The sequence below is a fragment of the Psilocybe cubensis genome, chromosome 8, assembly GCF_017499595.1.
Source record: "Psilocybe cubensis strain MGC-MH-2018 chromosome 8, whole genome shotgun sequence".
Taxonomy (NCBI): Eukaryota; Fungi; Basidiomycota; class Agaricomycetes; order Agaricales; family Agrocybaceae; genus Psilocybe; species Psilocybe cubensis.
The window spans coordinates 820446-836280 of NC_063006.1; the positions used below are offsets into that span (position 1 = coordinate 820446).

A 15835-nucleotide genomic window follows, 5' to 3' on the forward strand; every position below is an offset into this window, starting at 1 on the left:
TTGAAACTCGGGGGTCGCACCCTTGGCAGAGGCATTAATCGACGCCAGGACAAGGTCGTTCTGTTGCTGGGAAAATTGGCACTGGTTCTGAGGACAGTGGTCGACGTCGGGCATTCGAGAAACAAAGCTGGTGGTGACGCTCTGTGAGAGCAGGATTCGGAACGGCAGAGATTCGGCACCAGTGAAGATTTACAGCGAGAAGTGATGGGATTGATGGGACCTGTGTCTTGACACGCGGTGATTGGTCTTCGGACTTGTCATGTCTGCTGGCTACAATTTCAAAAATACAAACCACACTTGTTTCTCACCATTCTATCTTGGCATGTGGCCGCTCTCAACGTCTGTGTTTTCCTATTGACAACGTCCACCATTCTCTCACTGCTCAGAGGACGGTCTGTCTATCTCTCAATCCTGTGTTGACCTTTCACGAGCGCGCCATTTCAGGGTGAGTATCATTTAACTCTATCAACCCCATCATCATCACACCACAGGACACAGCTCAGATTTGCTGACCTATCAATTCCTTTCTGCAGATTTTGACGAGGCGATACCAATTGCCTAGATTATCTGTTTACACACTCTTTTAGTACACCACATTCGTTTATACACATACACCGCACAGCATGTTCACTCCTCCTCCCTCCCCTCGGCCATATACTTCGAGAGAGCCCCCTGCACCAGTTCCAGTGCTCCCTCTCGAAAAGCCAATGGAAATTACGGAATCACCTCTGCCCCACCATTCCTCCTTCCCCACGCATGAAGGTAAACGAAGGACGGGACGCCGGTACCGATGGGCGGTCCTCGTTGCGCCTATGCTGCTCGTGCTATTGACAGCCTACAGGGGTTACGTCTCGTCGGCAACCGTCTCGACGAGCACACTACGATCTCTGTCATGGCGTGGTCTCGTCGCGGAGGGATCAACATCGTGGAGCTCACACCTCAAGAGATCACCTGAACCGGAACCCCAAGCCCCTTCTCCAGTTTCTCAATCCTCCTCCTCCTCCTCTTCTTCTTCATCCTCAAGCTCGTCGTCATCTGCTTCGAGCTCCGCAACATCTACCGCTTCCCAAACCATACCCACTATACCCTCCTCGCCTCCCGTCCTTCCTACCCCGTTCCCCCAGCCGTTCGATGACAACATTGCTTCCAACTTTACGAGCACCACATGTGCCACATTCTTCGCCAACATGACCAGTGCGACACCTTTCAGATCCTGTCGCCCATTCTCGCTGCTCCTCACATCAAATGCATTTATCATTGTACGTATGATCGCGAGTGTTTTCGTTGAACTGCTCTGACCTGATTTTGTGCTGTGTAATGATGATAGGCCCAAACCAATTTGACTCTGATGAACTCGCTGATATGGGGGACGTGTAACACAAATACAGGATTTGACCAGTGCAAAGCCAACATGGGATGGTTTGCATCGGCATTGAAAACAGCATGTTCCCAGGAGCTATCCAGCAAGAACGCAATGGCTACAACAACGCTCATGGGTATGTTTTTCAATCCCTAGATTCGGATTTGCTTGTGAATGAAATATCGTTGAATAATACTGTTTCAAGGCCTCAACTCGTACTCTGTCATGCACGATGTCGCCTGTCTCCCTGACCCAACATCCAATACCTATTGCTACATCAACGCTGTACGCAACAGCAACCCTGCTGACCTATACTACTACAACCTGCCTTCTGGACTCACGATACCAAAAAACGCACAACCGACATGCTCGTCCTGTTCCAAGAGTATCATGGGCAAGTACCAAAGCGCGCTGGCAGACCCGGTTTTAGGCCCAGGTCTGACAGGCTTAAAAACGGCGTACCCCCCGAGTGCACAATTGAGCGCTCAGCTATGCGGCGCGGCGTTCCTGCCGGCTGCTGCGAATGTGTCGAGTGCGGCGGTGGCAGCGGTGCTGAGAGGACCGTCGTGGGCATTGATAGGTGGCCTTGGCGTTCTGGTGTGGATGTTGTCCGGTTCGAATGGTTTGAACCTGCTGTTGCCGCTATCGTGGTCTTGATGGATTTGTCGGCGTTTGAGCAACCGTTCAAGTGCACCATACTACTAAACTCACCCCATGGTCCTGCTTTCGAGGCCATGTCATGACCGCCACGCTTACTATTTCTCGCCCGGCTCGACCACACAACTATCCCGACTCATTATAAGTTCCCTCCCCACACACACACTCACGCACGGGTTCTATTTACAGATCATCTATCATCGACAATATGACGTCCGTTCTTTTATCTACAGGGTTTATTTGGTTTTGATTTCTGGTGTTCTGATGTTTGTCTTTTTATATCTTACCATTCTTCTTACTTTATTTCGCTTTTTAACAAAAGGGATGTCTATGCGGAAATTTTGTGTGTACATGTTCAAAATTGTGCATACAAACGCAATAGCGCTCTGCTGCCTTTCAAGGACACTGCCACTACCGTATTGCTAACCCAACCATCCATGTCCATCCACATCCATCCTCACCCATTTTTATCCAACCTCGACTCCCATCTACCCGTTATATCTTTCATGCTATTTATTACCTTCAACATTCGATCAAGTTCTCATTGCACTGCGCATTTTCATCCTTCTTTGTCCTCCTTCCTGCGTTGTGCCTCATCCAGAGCATAGTTGTCCTACTATCAATTCAAAGCTCTTTTCCTTTTACACCCACGGGGATTGACCTGATTTGTCTCCGCGCAATTGCACTGTCACACCTACCCATTATAAACACATCATCCAATTACACACACCCGTCAGCCGTTCGGTCGTCCTGCCTGGCATCCAACTACCTGTAGTCATTGCGGTTCGTTCCGGACATGCCAGACCGTTTCTGCGTACACGCCGTCAAAAAATCATAGAACCAATGCCTTATCCTACATCCACGTTACTTGCATCCCAGTTTCAACGTTTTGAACTTCCTTCTGATCCAAAGATGACATGGACGATACTCATGGAGGGCTGGTGCCGCCGTCTGACCTGGGATCTCGTTGCTGATGTATTGCATCTCTTCCTTGTACCTGTCATCAACCTCGTCGTTTATCCGTCGTATTCCGTTTTGGGCCCTGTGTACGTCTCGGCCCTTATAACTGCCTATATAGCGTGTGCTTTGCAGATTCCGAGCGCCGTGCGAACTTGGCGCTCGACATTTTCCACAGGCTCAGTACAAGGAGCGATAGACATCTCCGCTGTCTGTGTTGTTGTCTTGTCTGGCTCTCGAGTCTCTACGCATACAACGGAACCGCCTCTCGCGGATGATTATACCGATGAGAGGTTTTGGCTTAGGCTTTAGCACTCATTAACATACCCGTTCAGTTTAAAGCATTGTACATATTAGGAAGTGGTATTACCGCATCCGGCTCTACCAATATACTATGCTTCGTGTCGGCGTTAAATGGGATCTTAAAGCTCGTTATGTAGAGACTAGTAAGTACCTGGATGTACTACATCCAGTTACTTACTAGTCCATAGTATGCGCATTAAACGATCGCGACCGTCACTTTTTCTGCCACTTAAACTCGTTAATCAATAGCGGAAGAATTGTACCCGTTCTTTAGGGGTCTGTCAGTGACGTCTAACTGGTAAGTAATGAGTCTGAGGGATTCAGGGATGAGAATTGGGAGATATTATGACCGATGACGCCGTTCTATTCAAGTAGTAGATCTGTGTGGCATCTCGATTCAGAGACTGCGTTCAAGTTCTCAATAAATGGTACTGATAGGTGGTTGGCCTAGACGGTGTTGTCACTTCAATGAAAACTTGGTGGCATGGAAGTCAAACTTCAAAGACCCACATACGACCACGTCAATATCAGTTGCATGACCTTGAGTGGCGAATGGACTTGGACAGCCTTCCTTCCCAAATAATTAGCAAAATGTAGTACAGACGTTTAGTGCTGGATGTTTTCTTGTTAATTGTACGAGGACCGGCGCGAGTAGCATCCAATTACTAGTGCTCCAACTCTACTGACAAATGTCGAAATCTTTGATATCGATTTAGTCCTGTATTTCAAACCATTAAAGTTGGTATTCCTATTTCAGAATTTCGGCCATCTGGAAGTACATGGTAATTGAAAAGGAAATATGACGGCATGTATGGAACAGATTTGCAAGTTTGAACAGAGGTTTGAAAAGTCTGCGAAATAAACAAAAGTACAAGGCTCTGGTATAGGCTACCACAGATTATGTGTTGTGGGGGAATAAGAGTTTCTTCTGACATGATTTGATAACGGGTCCTACTGAGCGATGGAGGAGTACTTAACCTGAAGTGTCTGTCGTGTAATCTCATCAGGGGGTTCAAAGGATGGCTTCTGAGATTTGAGTCGTTCCAAAAGAGATTCCTGTTCAAGAATACTGTTGGGCGGGAGGGCTGAGCGCAATACAGAGTTGAACCTCTCCCAGAGGTTATCGGATGCCAGACGAGGTGCGTTGTTGGCCGATGTCAACATCTGAAATTGATGTTCCGCATGGTATATATTTAGATTGGCAAGGAGTTTTTGAGCCATGGGCCAATATGTCTTGTAGTTTGCCTGAACCTGGATTGCGAGTTTTGGCTTTAAACTGCCATAGAAATGCCGCTTTTCTTTTGAACAAATTGTGTAGTTCGACGTTCGCCAAGAATCAACTGCCGCATTCTTTTTGCGAATCCCTCTGTCATAAAGGAGAATCACATAGGTAAGAATCCAAATGAATGATTCCAATTCATGGTGATAAAATCTGTGGATTTTCCCTTCCCAGTACTTCTTTCTCAGGAGTTCGAGGGCCATGAATGGGACAGTCCCGGTACCGTGGGTCCCAATGACACGAGGTTCCCATTGCAACAGAGAAAGATCAAAGTCGCTCAGAACCCCGCAATTTTCATCCGGGTCGTACATGATATTGCTTAGACTAGGATCCCCATGTTCAACGTAGTTTTTCCAAAGAAATGCGTGACCTAAATAGGCATCCCATGTCAAAATCATCATTTACAAGAAATAATCATGGCTTACATATAACGGTTTCAAGCCAAGCCTTGATAAAATCTGCACCGTCGACGGTCGTGATCTCCTCTAGCTTTCTGAGACCCAATATCCGGAGAGTGCGGTGGCCCTTCCATCGCCGTTTAATCATGCTCCGAATACGATGAGTGGTGCATCCCGGCACGTCTCCATAAAACAGTACGGAGGGCAGGTGTTTGAGCATGGTCTTGTCCTTGTCTGCGGCCATCTTGCGGACGACCTGGATGGTTTCTCCTTCGTGCCGTCGTTCAACTTCAGGGTGATATATCTTACAGACCATTGGTACAGATACCAATGCACCGTCTTCATCAAAACCCTGGGCCAAAACAACTGCTGTGGTGTTGCCGTTCAAGCTGTGCGGTGGGTGTGATAAAAAATTATCCATGTTAACTACAACCGTTGCGAGTGTGCTGCCATGATCATCTGGAACCCAAACGTTCCGCAGATGTCGCTTCAAATTGAGTTTGACCCCAGGTTCAGACACTAGTTCTAACGGTTGAACAGGCATCTTTGTTTCCATGAATTGGCTTACTGACCTGGCGTATTCCTAGACACCGGCTCGTTTTCAACCCTATCTATAAATTGGGGATTGAGACAACGAATAATCCCCCAGTCTTCCGCGCGGAAACGCTGGAAAGCAAAAAGGAGAACGAGGAAGCGAGCAAAGTCTGCAAAGATGCTGAGGCCGTCAGACTGAACGACACCCTGACGATCATGATACCAAATCCACACATGGCCATCTGTTCTGATGAGCATGCAAATCTTGTTGTAGACGAAAGAAAGAACATACCAGTGAAGAGTAAATTAATGGCATGGTGAACCCCGGCGCTATAAGACATCATTTCGAGAGCGTAAGATGCGCACTGCACACGCCCGTTAATTACCCGCTGTTTTTTCATTTCAACCTTGGTTGCCTTTCTTTTCGAATTATTGACTATGGCAGAACTTGTAGATGTGGATGCTGAACTTGTGGGCGTCTCTGAATCCGATTCCCTTGGTTTCTTCAACGCCAAAGAGTTCTCCGCCAATAATCCATCATCCGAAGCGCGTTCCGAGTTACAGCCTTCTGTGTCAATAGACAGTGGAGGTTTGGCTTCGAAGAAAGTACGTGCTGCAACGCTTGTGAAGAAATTGTGATTTCAAACTGTCTGTTGTCACGGACTTGCCTTCTGCAGGTATACCCTCATTGACTAATTTAAAGTCCAGGCACGAGAGGATATCAACCCATTCGAAACTCTTCCGGGGCGGTTTGTCAAAGTTCACATCGACTTCTAGACCCCGCGAGGCCGCACGTAAAGCAGCAACGAGAGACGTGATGACAACATCCGGCTTACAGTGAATATCCTGCGTGTCCTTGCAGTGGGTCGTGATATGGCTGGGATCATTGCGATGAAAGCGAATGTTGAGGGGATCTTTCTCTCGAAACCGACGCTTTGAATCTACATAAGCTAGGCGTCGGAGAGCGTTGTTGCATAGACGAACAAATTCCCCATAGCGGGACGATTCCGCTTTACCTTTGGCAAATGCGGTCGCGCTGAAATAGAACGTCGTAATTTACATCGTAGTTTAACCGAATGTAAAACTCACAAATTCTCCAACTTTTTAATGAGATCCCCATTGTTGGCAACGGGCAGCACTGATTCGAGAGCCTCGTTCAGGAGCTCATCCAGTATGTTATCCCGTTCTTGGATCAGTTCTTGCTCCTTCTGTGACCCAAACCGAGTGTCGTCATCCTTATCATCGTTATGCTCAAGTTGTGTACTCGCTGTTTCCCCCAAAGTCTCAACCGACTCAGCAGCTGTACTAACTCCTCTGATTGTAGTGTTTCCATTTCCCACCAAATTTTCCTCATAGCCTTTCAATTGGAGCTCCTCGATCTCTTTTTGAATGACGTCCAAGCGCCTCTTCTTTGGGTCATCGTCTCGAAGAACAAGGGAGAGAAAGTACTTGAGAATAGCGTCGAAGCTGCACTTGGTTGAATTCTCTGCCTCAAGATCTCTCAAGATCGTCCCTGATATCCTCCTGTCTTTGTATTTATCAATGTATGTAAGCTATTGAAAACTCGATGACGTACTTGTATTCCAGCATCGATGTCTTTCTACGTGCGAAACTGTTACTCTTGCTTTAGTCTTGCTCAATTGCTGGCTTAGATGTGGTTGGAAGGCCTGTTCGGCGTTGACGGCAGTTCTAATCTGGGCTGACGTTCCCTTTCCCACGACCTCTGAGGATTTAATACCAGGTTCGATTCCCGTTCAAGCAGGCAGCATTTTTTGTTCTTATCCGAGTTTTCTTTGCAAGTTTTTCCCTACCAAATTGGCATGTCTATCCCATTCACTTGGAAATTTTATTTGTCTAGTTTTACTGACAATCTGATCCCCCATCCTATGGTAAGCTTACCACCGCTCAATACATCAATTATTAATAACTCACACTAACACTGGGATGATGAACCATATAATAAGCGCGAACATCAGCAGATTGGTTTAATTTAGCTTCTCAACCCATCCCAACATATATTGGAAGGATGATTTGTTACCATCATGGCCATGAACCACTTGATTTGAGATTTGCGCACATTTCAAAACAACAAGAGCCTGCCGTTTTCAGCCTTGACGAAAGTTTAAAGCATTATGCTCATATTGAGTCACAGAATCATCCTCGATCGGTCGTTATAAGCTTTGGATAAGATAGCGCTTGGCTATAAGTACAAGTTCTGTTCATCAGTCGATTCAATTAGGGGCCGCTCCGGCAATTATTACTAGCCGACTCATCACGTGGTTATGAACAAAAGGCGGCCATGGCAGACTGGCAGTTCATCGCGAGCCACATTGGAGCAAAGTGGCACTGGCAAGTGGCAACTGCAAGCAATTGGCAAGAGCAAAGAGCAACGGCAAAGAAACCGCGGTTGTATTATTTGTTTGATCGACCATACTCAATGAGACATGGAAATATGTATGCATGGCCCATGGGATCGGCTTCGTCATAAACTAGTCTGACATCTCCATGACGGCGGCGACCTCCTTCACCATACTACCACCATTATCAGCCACGAACGCTCCCGATCTGTATTCCTGTGCTGATTTTTGAAAGAAGGCGCAGTATTGAAACATCCTCCAAATACCCCGTCCCTCTTAATTGGCCTATAAATAGGTCTATCAGCTATAATAAGGTGAGCATGCTGCCTTACGGTGGGATTCGATGAGCGCAAATGGACGTTTTCCTAACTTATTCTTAGGAAGTCAGTGAGGTCCTCTAGGACCCATCTGTTGCATCTGTCCAGGCAATCCGGCGGATTCAACGTTCCCACCCTAATAGTGATCATTCGGTGTTCGATCCAAATAGACCGGGTCAAATCGTCCGCCACTCACATTTGGGATTTCCTAGGCTGCGGACTCGGAGGCTCCGTAGACTCCTTTCAGCATTTATAGGGTGGGTACATTTTTACGCTTTGGAATTTGGAGCGTGTCTGACTTCACTTGAAATAAAGGGGAACTGGATTCCCTCGTTGCTGCGCGTTCATTCTTTATTCAATTCTTGCTGTTGGTCGATCCACTCGCCGCTTCTTTATTAAATCTGAAAGTAAGCACTGAAAAGAAGGGAAACCCTCAAACGTAAATTTGACCCCTGGATCACTTCTCTACTTCGATATCGTTCTCGTCACAGTTGACGATTACCACTACTACACTACATCCATCGTTGCTAGGAACGTCCCTCACAGCCATCGAACGGCTACTAGAAGACACGTATTCGACCACTAGACCACCCTCGACCGATATACCCATCCACTAGCTTAGATTGTCGCACGACTATCTTGTCTGCAACGGCTTGCAGTTTAGCTCATTCGTGAGTTTTTTGTCTGTGCAATTCTGCAGCGACTGTCTGACACCGTCCCTTCTGTCGCACTTTGACTCACCTTTGTTCTTTGTCGCCATCTTTGGGATTGTCTTCTCGTGTGCCGCTACTGGCCTTTCGATTCCAGTTGACGACGATATCCAAAACGCTCTTCAGCCTCAATACAAATTGGGGTGGTAGACTCGGGAGCCTCATTTGCACTGGTACACATACATACATAACCGATCATAACTGTGTTACTGCCCACTGCCTCTTGATATTTCACCGTCTACGTCCTTTTTCACACCCGGTACACTTACCCGCCAGGAGCGCCATATCATTCCAGTCATATTAACTCATTGCGGGCGTCCACACAAAATTGTACACGCTCGCCGTTTCCGCATCGACGGCTACTTCAATCCTTTAACCTAACCCCACATAGTTGATACTCAATGGCTCCTCGACTCCGGGTTCTTGCAGGTACATCTCCTTCCTCGATGGTTCCCATAACACACCTCGTCAACACTCCACATTCACACCCTATCCGCTCGGACTTATTTGAAGGTGAATTGGTAGCGCAGATTCAGGGCATGACGGACGAGCAGGGAAAAGTACGCGAGTCTGAATATTTCAAGAGGGAAGATCGCAGCGGTGTTACATGGAGTATTGTTGTCCGAGGTGAGTTTGGTTTCTTTGCCTAATTTTGGTATTTCGAATTTGCACGATGTTCGAGTCGCGAGAAGGGGAGGGGGTTATTCGTGTGATTCCGTGTGCTGACTTTCGGTGTTATTTTACGTTGGGTTGTGTGAAGGCCGGTTCCTAGTACCCTATTCAGCGGACGACATTTTATTCGGAAACACATTCGATAGGCCTCTCAAGTTACCATGGGGAACAAGTGCGGTACTTAAATTCATGCAGTACGCTCATTTAATTTTTTTTTATCCATCTCTCTCCATCTCTGTATTTTTAACTTCAACTGATCTCCATTTCTATAGCTACATCGACCCAACTCTCGAACACGACCTCACATCTTCCACCAAGCCATGGGCACTTTCACCCCTAATATCGACCATGCCTCATTTCATGCACACGAGGATTCCACCTTCATCCTCCTCATGTATGCTACCCCCCTTCTCAGCGAACCAGTCCATCCAAGACAGGAACTCTGAGCTGTACCTCGCCCTCTCTGATGAGCTCGATGAGGGAGATTCTGCATCCAGCTCGTCAGGAACATCATTCCGCTCTGCGTCCTCCTCCTCCGACAACGTCGCACCGGTAAGCCCGAGTCCCCTATCAGCCGCCAGATCCAGCTCGAAGGGATCCTCATCCGGCGGCTCGAGCTTCTCTGTCAAATCCGCCATGCGCAAAGTCAAACCGAAGCGCGCGCGGAGTACGCTTAGCACCGGGTCTTCTTCATCGTCCGAGCAAGGCGAACGCCGTATGAAGCGTGAGCGGGAACTGCAGACGCTTCAGACAGCGTCGCAGCGGCGCAGCTACTTTGCGCAAAAAGCCCGCCGGCAGGATGTGGTCTTCGGCCCGGAGGATGTGATCACGACCGATTTTTGTTATGGGTTTATCAGTTTTGCGCCGACGTTAGCTCTGCAACTTCCCGGGGGATTGTCTTTTGACTTGATGAAGTATTGGGACGGACAGCCGGTGCGGTTTGTTTGTTGTGAGCGGGTGCGGAAGGAGGAAGGAGGAGAAGATAGGAACGGAAAGGAGCCATGGGGAAGGATGTTTTGGTGTGTAGCTATCGAGATTGTGGATGAGGATGAGGATGTTAATTGAGCTGGGGTGGACTAGTCTTGGATTCAAACATCTTATAACATTTGTAAGGGACACTGTCGGACTTATTGGATAAAAAATGTATTAATATACCCCACAAACTTGCGGTCCCAGGTAACTTTTGAAAGTTTCAAACGGAATGTCATAGAACTCGGAAAATGAAATTTGGATAAACTGTCATTTAATTGTTAATCTGGATTGACAAATATCTCTACACAAACTACCCTGATGTTTGAAGCCCACACGACTCGGGCAAAGCCAAATGGTCGAAGTCGCCAATCATATACAGGTTTAGGGTTGCTGCCCGGTCTCACTGTGTTTGAGGTCACCATTTCAAAGTCAAGCGTAAGTAAATAGCTCAGATTTTCTTCTCCAGTTCTGACTTTTGCAGTAAACTTGGATTATTTGATCTTCAAATAGAATACCCGACGAAACCATGGGCCTGCAAAACGACTCAACGAATTCGTCGAGCACAATAAATGTCCACCTGATAGTGTGGTTCTTCAATTCAAAGCATTGCTTCAGGCGTCATAAATACAAATTCAAACGATAAACGCCCAAGTAAAGCGTCTTAAAGCTAAATTAGCCGAACTCGAGGGAATTCTGCACACTATTTTCGATCAATGCTTGCCCTGCAATTGCAACTCTTCCGACATGACATCTACAGAGGCACCCATGCTTCTCAGTCGAATACGTAGTAGCTGGGGATCAGCTTCTCTGCCTCTATGGTCGTAATTGTACGTTCCATTTCGCATCGCAGCCTGAGATGCAATGAGATCGTCATCGCTGAATACGACAACGTTTAACGGCCAAATAACAACAGGAGAGCAAGCGCACTAGGCACACAGCTTCAGGTCTTCTTCCTCGTGCTTGCATAGGACTTTATGTACATCATCTTGCCATTTGTACATTTCTTCGAACTTCACACGCATCGGGTGATGCCAGGTGTCGGCGCCAATTACGAATTACACATGGCATCCCTAGACTCTTACCATCATCACGATTGTTAAGGTTGCTTTGTAAGTCCCACGTAAGTAAACATCTTATTACTTTTCTTCTTCTTCAGTCGAGGCTTATTGTACATCGGTTGAATCAACAGGAATTCAAACTGGAAACACCCGGAACCATGGGCCTGCAACAACAACTCGACGAATTTATCGAAGATAATGAGTGTCCACCTGATGATGTGGTTTTACATGTCAAAGTACTGCGTCAGGCGCCATTAAAACGAATTCAAGCGATAAACGCTGAAATAAAGCGTCTTGAAGAAGAACGAGCTGGACTCGAAGGAACGATGAAGCAATACGACCGTATATTGGCCCCAATCAGACGAATTCCATCCGAAATTTTACGTACCATTTTTGAGCATTGTTTGCCCACCAATCGGAACCCTTCTATGGATGCTACAGAGGCTCCCATGCTTCTCACTCGAATATGCAGTAGCTGGAGATCAGCTGCAATGACCTCTCCGCGGTTGTGGTCGCGGTTGTATATCCCATTTCTTATCAGTGCCGAGGCAAAGTGCCTCTCTGCTTGCGAACCAAGTGTCCCGTTGGACAAGCTGATCAAGACTCTTGAACTTCGGTGTCGCGCTGTTGGGGACTGGCTTTCCAGATCGGGTGACCAGGCGTTGTCCATTTCAGTTTGCTACGGGCAAAACGCACGTACTGTCAAATCAGATATAAACCAGATCGACGGACCAAGCACATTGCTTTTTGGTACGCTATTGAAATTCTCATCTAGATGGAAACATCTGCAGCTTTCTGTTCCGGAAGGCATTTATCATACACTTGAGGTCATGCTATCGGGACATTCTCTTCCTTTATTGGTGGATCTCTCGGCCGTGGTATATCACTGTATGTGGTATACCTATCGACCCAGCGACGAAAACCCGCCGACAGTGCTCCTTAGAGCACCCAACCTAAAGCGAATCTTTATGGACGGTATAACGTATACCGATTGGATCCACCCCACTACCAATATGACATTTCATTCCCCAGGCATCACCCATCTAACATTATCTCAGTGTACTGTAAATGATTGTATCATTCTTCTCCAACGACACCCACAGCTTGTCTATTGCGAAATCACCATCCACAATTTTATCAGGCGGAACGCCGCTCGCTTGTTTATCCCATTAACAATCTATCTACCCCAGCTCCTTTCGCTACGGATAGGCGGCCCAAGCTATCCTAAAAATCTGGGAGAGGTCCTCTATAATGTTATTATTGCTCCAAAGCTGAGATATTTTGGATATTACAACTCCTTCATACACACGATCAATGGTGCACCAGATAGTCGATACTCTATACCGGTCCACTTCATCGAGGGTTTGATTGGCTTGGAAAAGCTACAACTGCAACGACTATCCTTTTTCGTACCCAATTTTCTGGCCATCATCAAGGCAGCTTCTAATACACTGATTCATCTCTCCCTTTGTGACGATCGTTTTCGGGGGTGTGAATCACCCATAATAAATTTGGTGTCACACTGGGACCCATTCGACTTGGAAAACCTGATTGTTGGAAATTTCCCGGATGGCAATATGCAAACACTACTTCCGTCTCTTGAAGTGTTCGAGCTTGATCATACAGAGGTATCCGATGACATCGTCCTTCGGTTTGTCACCAGTCGGATGAAACCGCAATCGCCTATTGCTGTCATCAAGAAGGTGGTTATCCAGTTTAACCGACTGAAAGACGAGAATGGTTATGACCTGTCGGAAGAAATCAGAGCTAGGGCAGACGAGGCGGGCGTTCAGGTGGAGACGACTTTCCACTATGCGTTGTCGACATTGCAGGTGGAAAAGAAGAATAATTTTTTATCGCCGTCGTACCAAGACAAAGAGTGTCATGCACTGCTACCGAAGACTCTGGAATGGGAAGAATAGCTGTAGCTCTACATGATCTAATGTACAATCCAAGTTCCAAAGTGTAATTGGAAGCAACTCACGATTTTTTAACTTCGTGCTTTGCGCCAATTTTCCCGCTGCGTTGAGGAAAAAAAAACATCACAGCCGCATGGCACAAGTCTTGAGTTGTTAACTCGGCGAAACTGATGTTGCTATCGAACCTCAGGACAATCTTCTGAGCTGCCAATTATTTTGTCGACGTCGTCGGTCTTGTAGTGTAGCGGTTATCACACGGGATTCTGATTCCCGTAACCCCGATTCGAATTCGGGCAGGACCTGTTCATCAATTTGCATTAAGTACTAATCCATTCCGAATGGCAACAATTTTTTGCAGTAGAACAATCCAACTCGCGAATCTGAGTTAATACTAATTGGACGATACATCGCAAATCAGCGGTTGAAAGGAGCCAACCATTTTAGATGACGCTGAAGCTTTTGGGAACATATATCTATGAGTTGATTTGGAGGGGTTCTGTGTGAGACAGGTTCAATGATTGATGTTACGTTCATCAGGGATTCAAAAAATGAAAAAGACTAGAATATCAGTGGCCTTCCGCGAACGTGCGAGGGTGACCTTATTGCAGTTAATATATGGCCTTAAAGTGGTTAAGTACAAGTGGCCACCGGTTAGCGATCCACGATCCATCAGGCATAGAATGGCAAAGTCCGAATGTGGGCGTCTATTCGGTTGGGCTCTGGAAATAGCTTGTGTACTACGCTCATATTTGTATCGGGACTTGTTTTTATGCTATCTGATATGTAGTTTCTGTTCTCTTCAGAATAAATGATGGCTATTAGTCCTCTAGTGCAGGGCTGGACGCCACAACTTGGGACAGTCCTTCGGGTCCAGAGGATATGGTACAACTCTTGAAAACTATAAAATCGCGGTCAATACTACTCTTTCCTTATTCCAGTATCCCCAAGGTCTTCCAGCGCTCTTCCAATCATTACACTCATTGACACCGTACTTGATCAGCAATATGTTCAAACATTCCTTTTTCACCTTGTCGCTCTTTATTCTTCAAATACTGAGTGCTGGAGTCATCCAAGCGCTCGGAGCACCAAATGTCCTTCGGGGTAGAACAGCCGAACGTGCAAAAGGTATGATATGAATTGGGAAAAGCTTAAACACCTTCGCTGACGGTAGATTCTATTTTCAAGTACCGGCCTCCAACAAAGTAGGAGGAGGATATGACGAAGAGTCTTCTGCCTCGCCTCCATGTCAGAATATCTCATTGTGTCCCATCGTCGAACAGAGAGATGACTCAAAAGGCAACGCTGCACTCGAAAGTACGCTCAACGATGTAGGAATTATGGATGAAAAGTCTCTTAAGCCGCGGATGACACGTCAGAAGGACATTGAGTCTCAGCGTAGGAAACTCCCCGACAAGAAAGGCGACGGCTCGGAGCCTGATGACGAAAAACCGGACTCGAAACCTATGAGGCATAAGGATAAGAAGTATGGAAACGAGAAGCCTGAGGAAAAGAATGCTGTTCTTTTTGACGTCCAAGTGACCAGAGAACAAGCGCATTAAGACTCCCAGGAACCTGCTACCACAACAAAGCAGCCTGATTCTGGAGGTTGTTTTATCCAGGATGGTAGAACTAGAAACTGGAGCTGATGAAGGGCGACGGTGGGACGTACATCAACATTAACTGTATTCATTCGCTAGCTATTTCTCGATTTAGTGTTTCATTCTTTCTACCCGTAGTCCTATAGGTTTTGATGTGGTCATCTTTCGTTCGTATGTGGTAAATTACACGCTCGTTTTGTTTTGATATTCAATGGTTTTGTTGATTGTATGAATTTCATTAATTATATACTTGGTTTTCACCTTACGGTCTTGTCTTTTTTTGTGAACGAATCCGCCTATGTGCCACACAGCCGTTGAGCTGCGGAGGAGTAGGATTGAAGTGGGTAAATGGCCAACGGCATCAATAGCTAGATAACTGATCTGTGACGACGGCTTCTTACTTACCTTGGTCGGGTGGGTATTGAGGTCGTAAATGACGACAGGCTCGAGACGGCATGGAAGGATTGTTGAGCCGCATAGCCCTTCAACTCGTTTTGATGTTATGATATAATTTGACTGGGTTATAGGTGTAGAATGGAAGAGAAATAGGTGGGGCAGGCAAAGAGTTGATGCAGGTCCAAGGTATGTCTAGTGAGCTACAATTCAATTTGTGCAACGGCGATTGGATGAGCCAGCAGCCCTTTTACGCAGGAAACTTGGTCATTCACTGGTCATAGCACTGGAGCTGCGGTATGTTGATTGTACTAGGCTTGGAAGTGTTCCGATGAATGCACGACTCTGCCT

The 15835-nt window shown here is 46.6% G+C and overlaps 5 protein-coding genes and 1 non-coding gene across 6 annotated transcripts; 5 read left to right on the forward strand and 1 right to left on the reverse strand.

Annotated features, from left to right (window-relative positions):
* Positions 1 to 623: 623 nt before the first annotated feature.
* JR316_0008780 (uncharacterized protein) lies at positions 624 to 2017 on the forward strand (the record flags this gene model as incomplete). Its single annotated transcript, XM_047894493.1, has 3 exons — positions 624 to 1259; positions 1328 to 1496; positions 1566 to 2017. The coding sequence occupies 3 exons, from the start codon at positions 624 to 626 to the stop codon at positions 2015 to 2017; spliced, it is 1257 nt and encodes a 418-aa protein (XP_047745952.1).
* A 2211-nt stretch (positions 2018 to 4228) lies between these two features.
* On the reverse strand, positions 4229 to 7078 carry JR316_0008781 (uncharacterized protein; the record flags this gene model as incomplete). The annotated part of the gene is made up of 7 exons (XM_047894494.1): positions 4229 to 4926; positions 4982 to 5479; positions 5527 to 5730; positions 5781 to 6109; positions 6153 to 6524; positions 6578 to 7012; positions 7065 to 7078. 7 exons carry the CDS (start codon positions 7076 to 7078, stop codon positions 4229 to 4231), a joined length of 2550 nt encoding a protein of 849 aa, XP_047745953.1.
* Positions 7079 to 9273: 2195 nt separating this feature from the next.
* JR316_0008782 (UPF0590 protein) lies at positions 9274 to 10609 on the forward strand (the record flags this gene model as incomplete). The annotated part of the gene is made up of 3 exons (XM_047894495.1): positions 9274 to 9499; positions 9633 to 9738; positions 9817 to 10609. 3 exons carry the CDS (start codon positions 9274 to 9276, stop codon positions 10607 to 10609), a joined length of 1125 nt encoding a protein of 374 aa, XP_047745954.1.
* A 722-nt stretch (positions 10610 to 11331) lies between these two features.
* On the forward strand, positions 11332 to 13496 carry JR316_0008783 (uncharacterized protein; the record flags this gene model as incomplete). Its single annotated transcript, XM_047894496.1, has 2 exons — positions 11332 to 11343; positions 11673 to 13496. 2 exons carry the CDS (start codon positions 11332 to 11334, stop codon positions 13494 to 13496), a joined length of 1836 nt encoding a protein of 611 aa, XP_047745955.1.
* A 227-nt stretch (positions 13497 to 13723) lies between these two features.
* JR316_0008784 lies at positions 13724 to 13795 on the forward strand. The gene has a single exon. It is a non-coding gene; the product is annotated as a tRNA-Gln (tRNA).
* Positions 13796 to 14497: 702 nt separating this feature from the next.
* JR316_0008785 (uncharacterized protein) lies at positions 14498 to 15052 on the forward strand (the record flags this gene model as incomplete). The annotated part of the gene is made up of 2 exons (XM_047894497.1): positions 14498 to 14618; positions 14679 to 15052. The coding sequence occupies 2 exons, from the start codon at positions 14498 to 14500 to the stop codon at positions 15050 to 15052; spliced, it is 495 nt and encodes a 164-aa protein (XP_047745956.1).
* Positions 15053 to 15835: the final 783 nt, after the last annotated feature.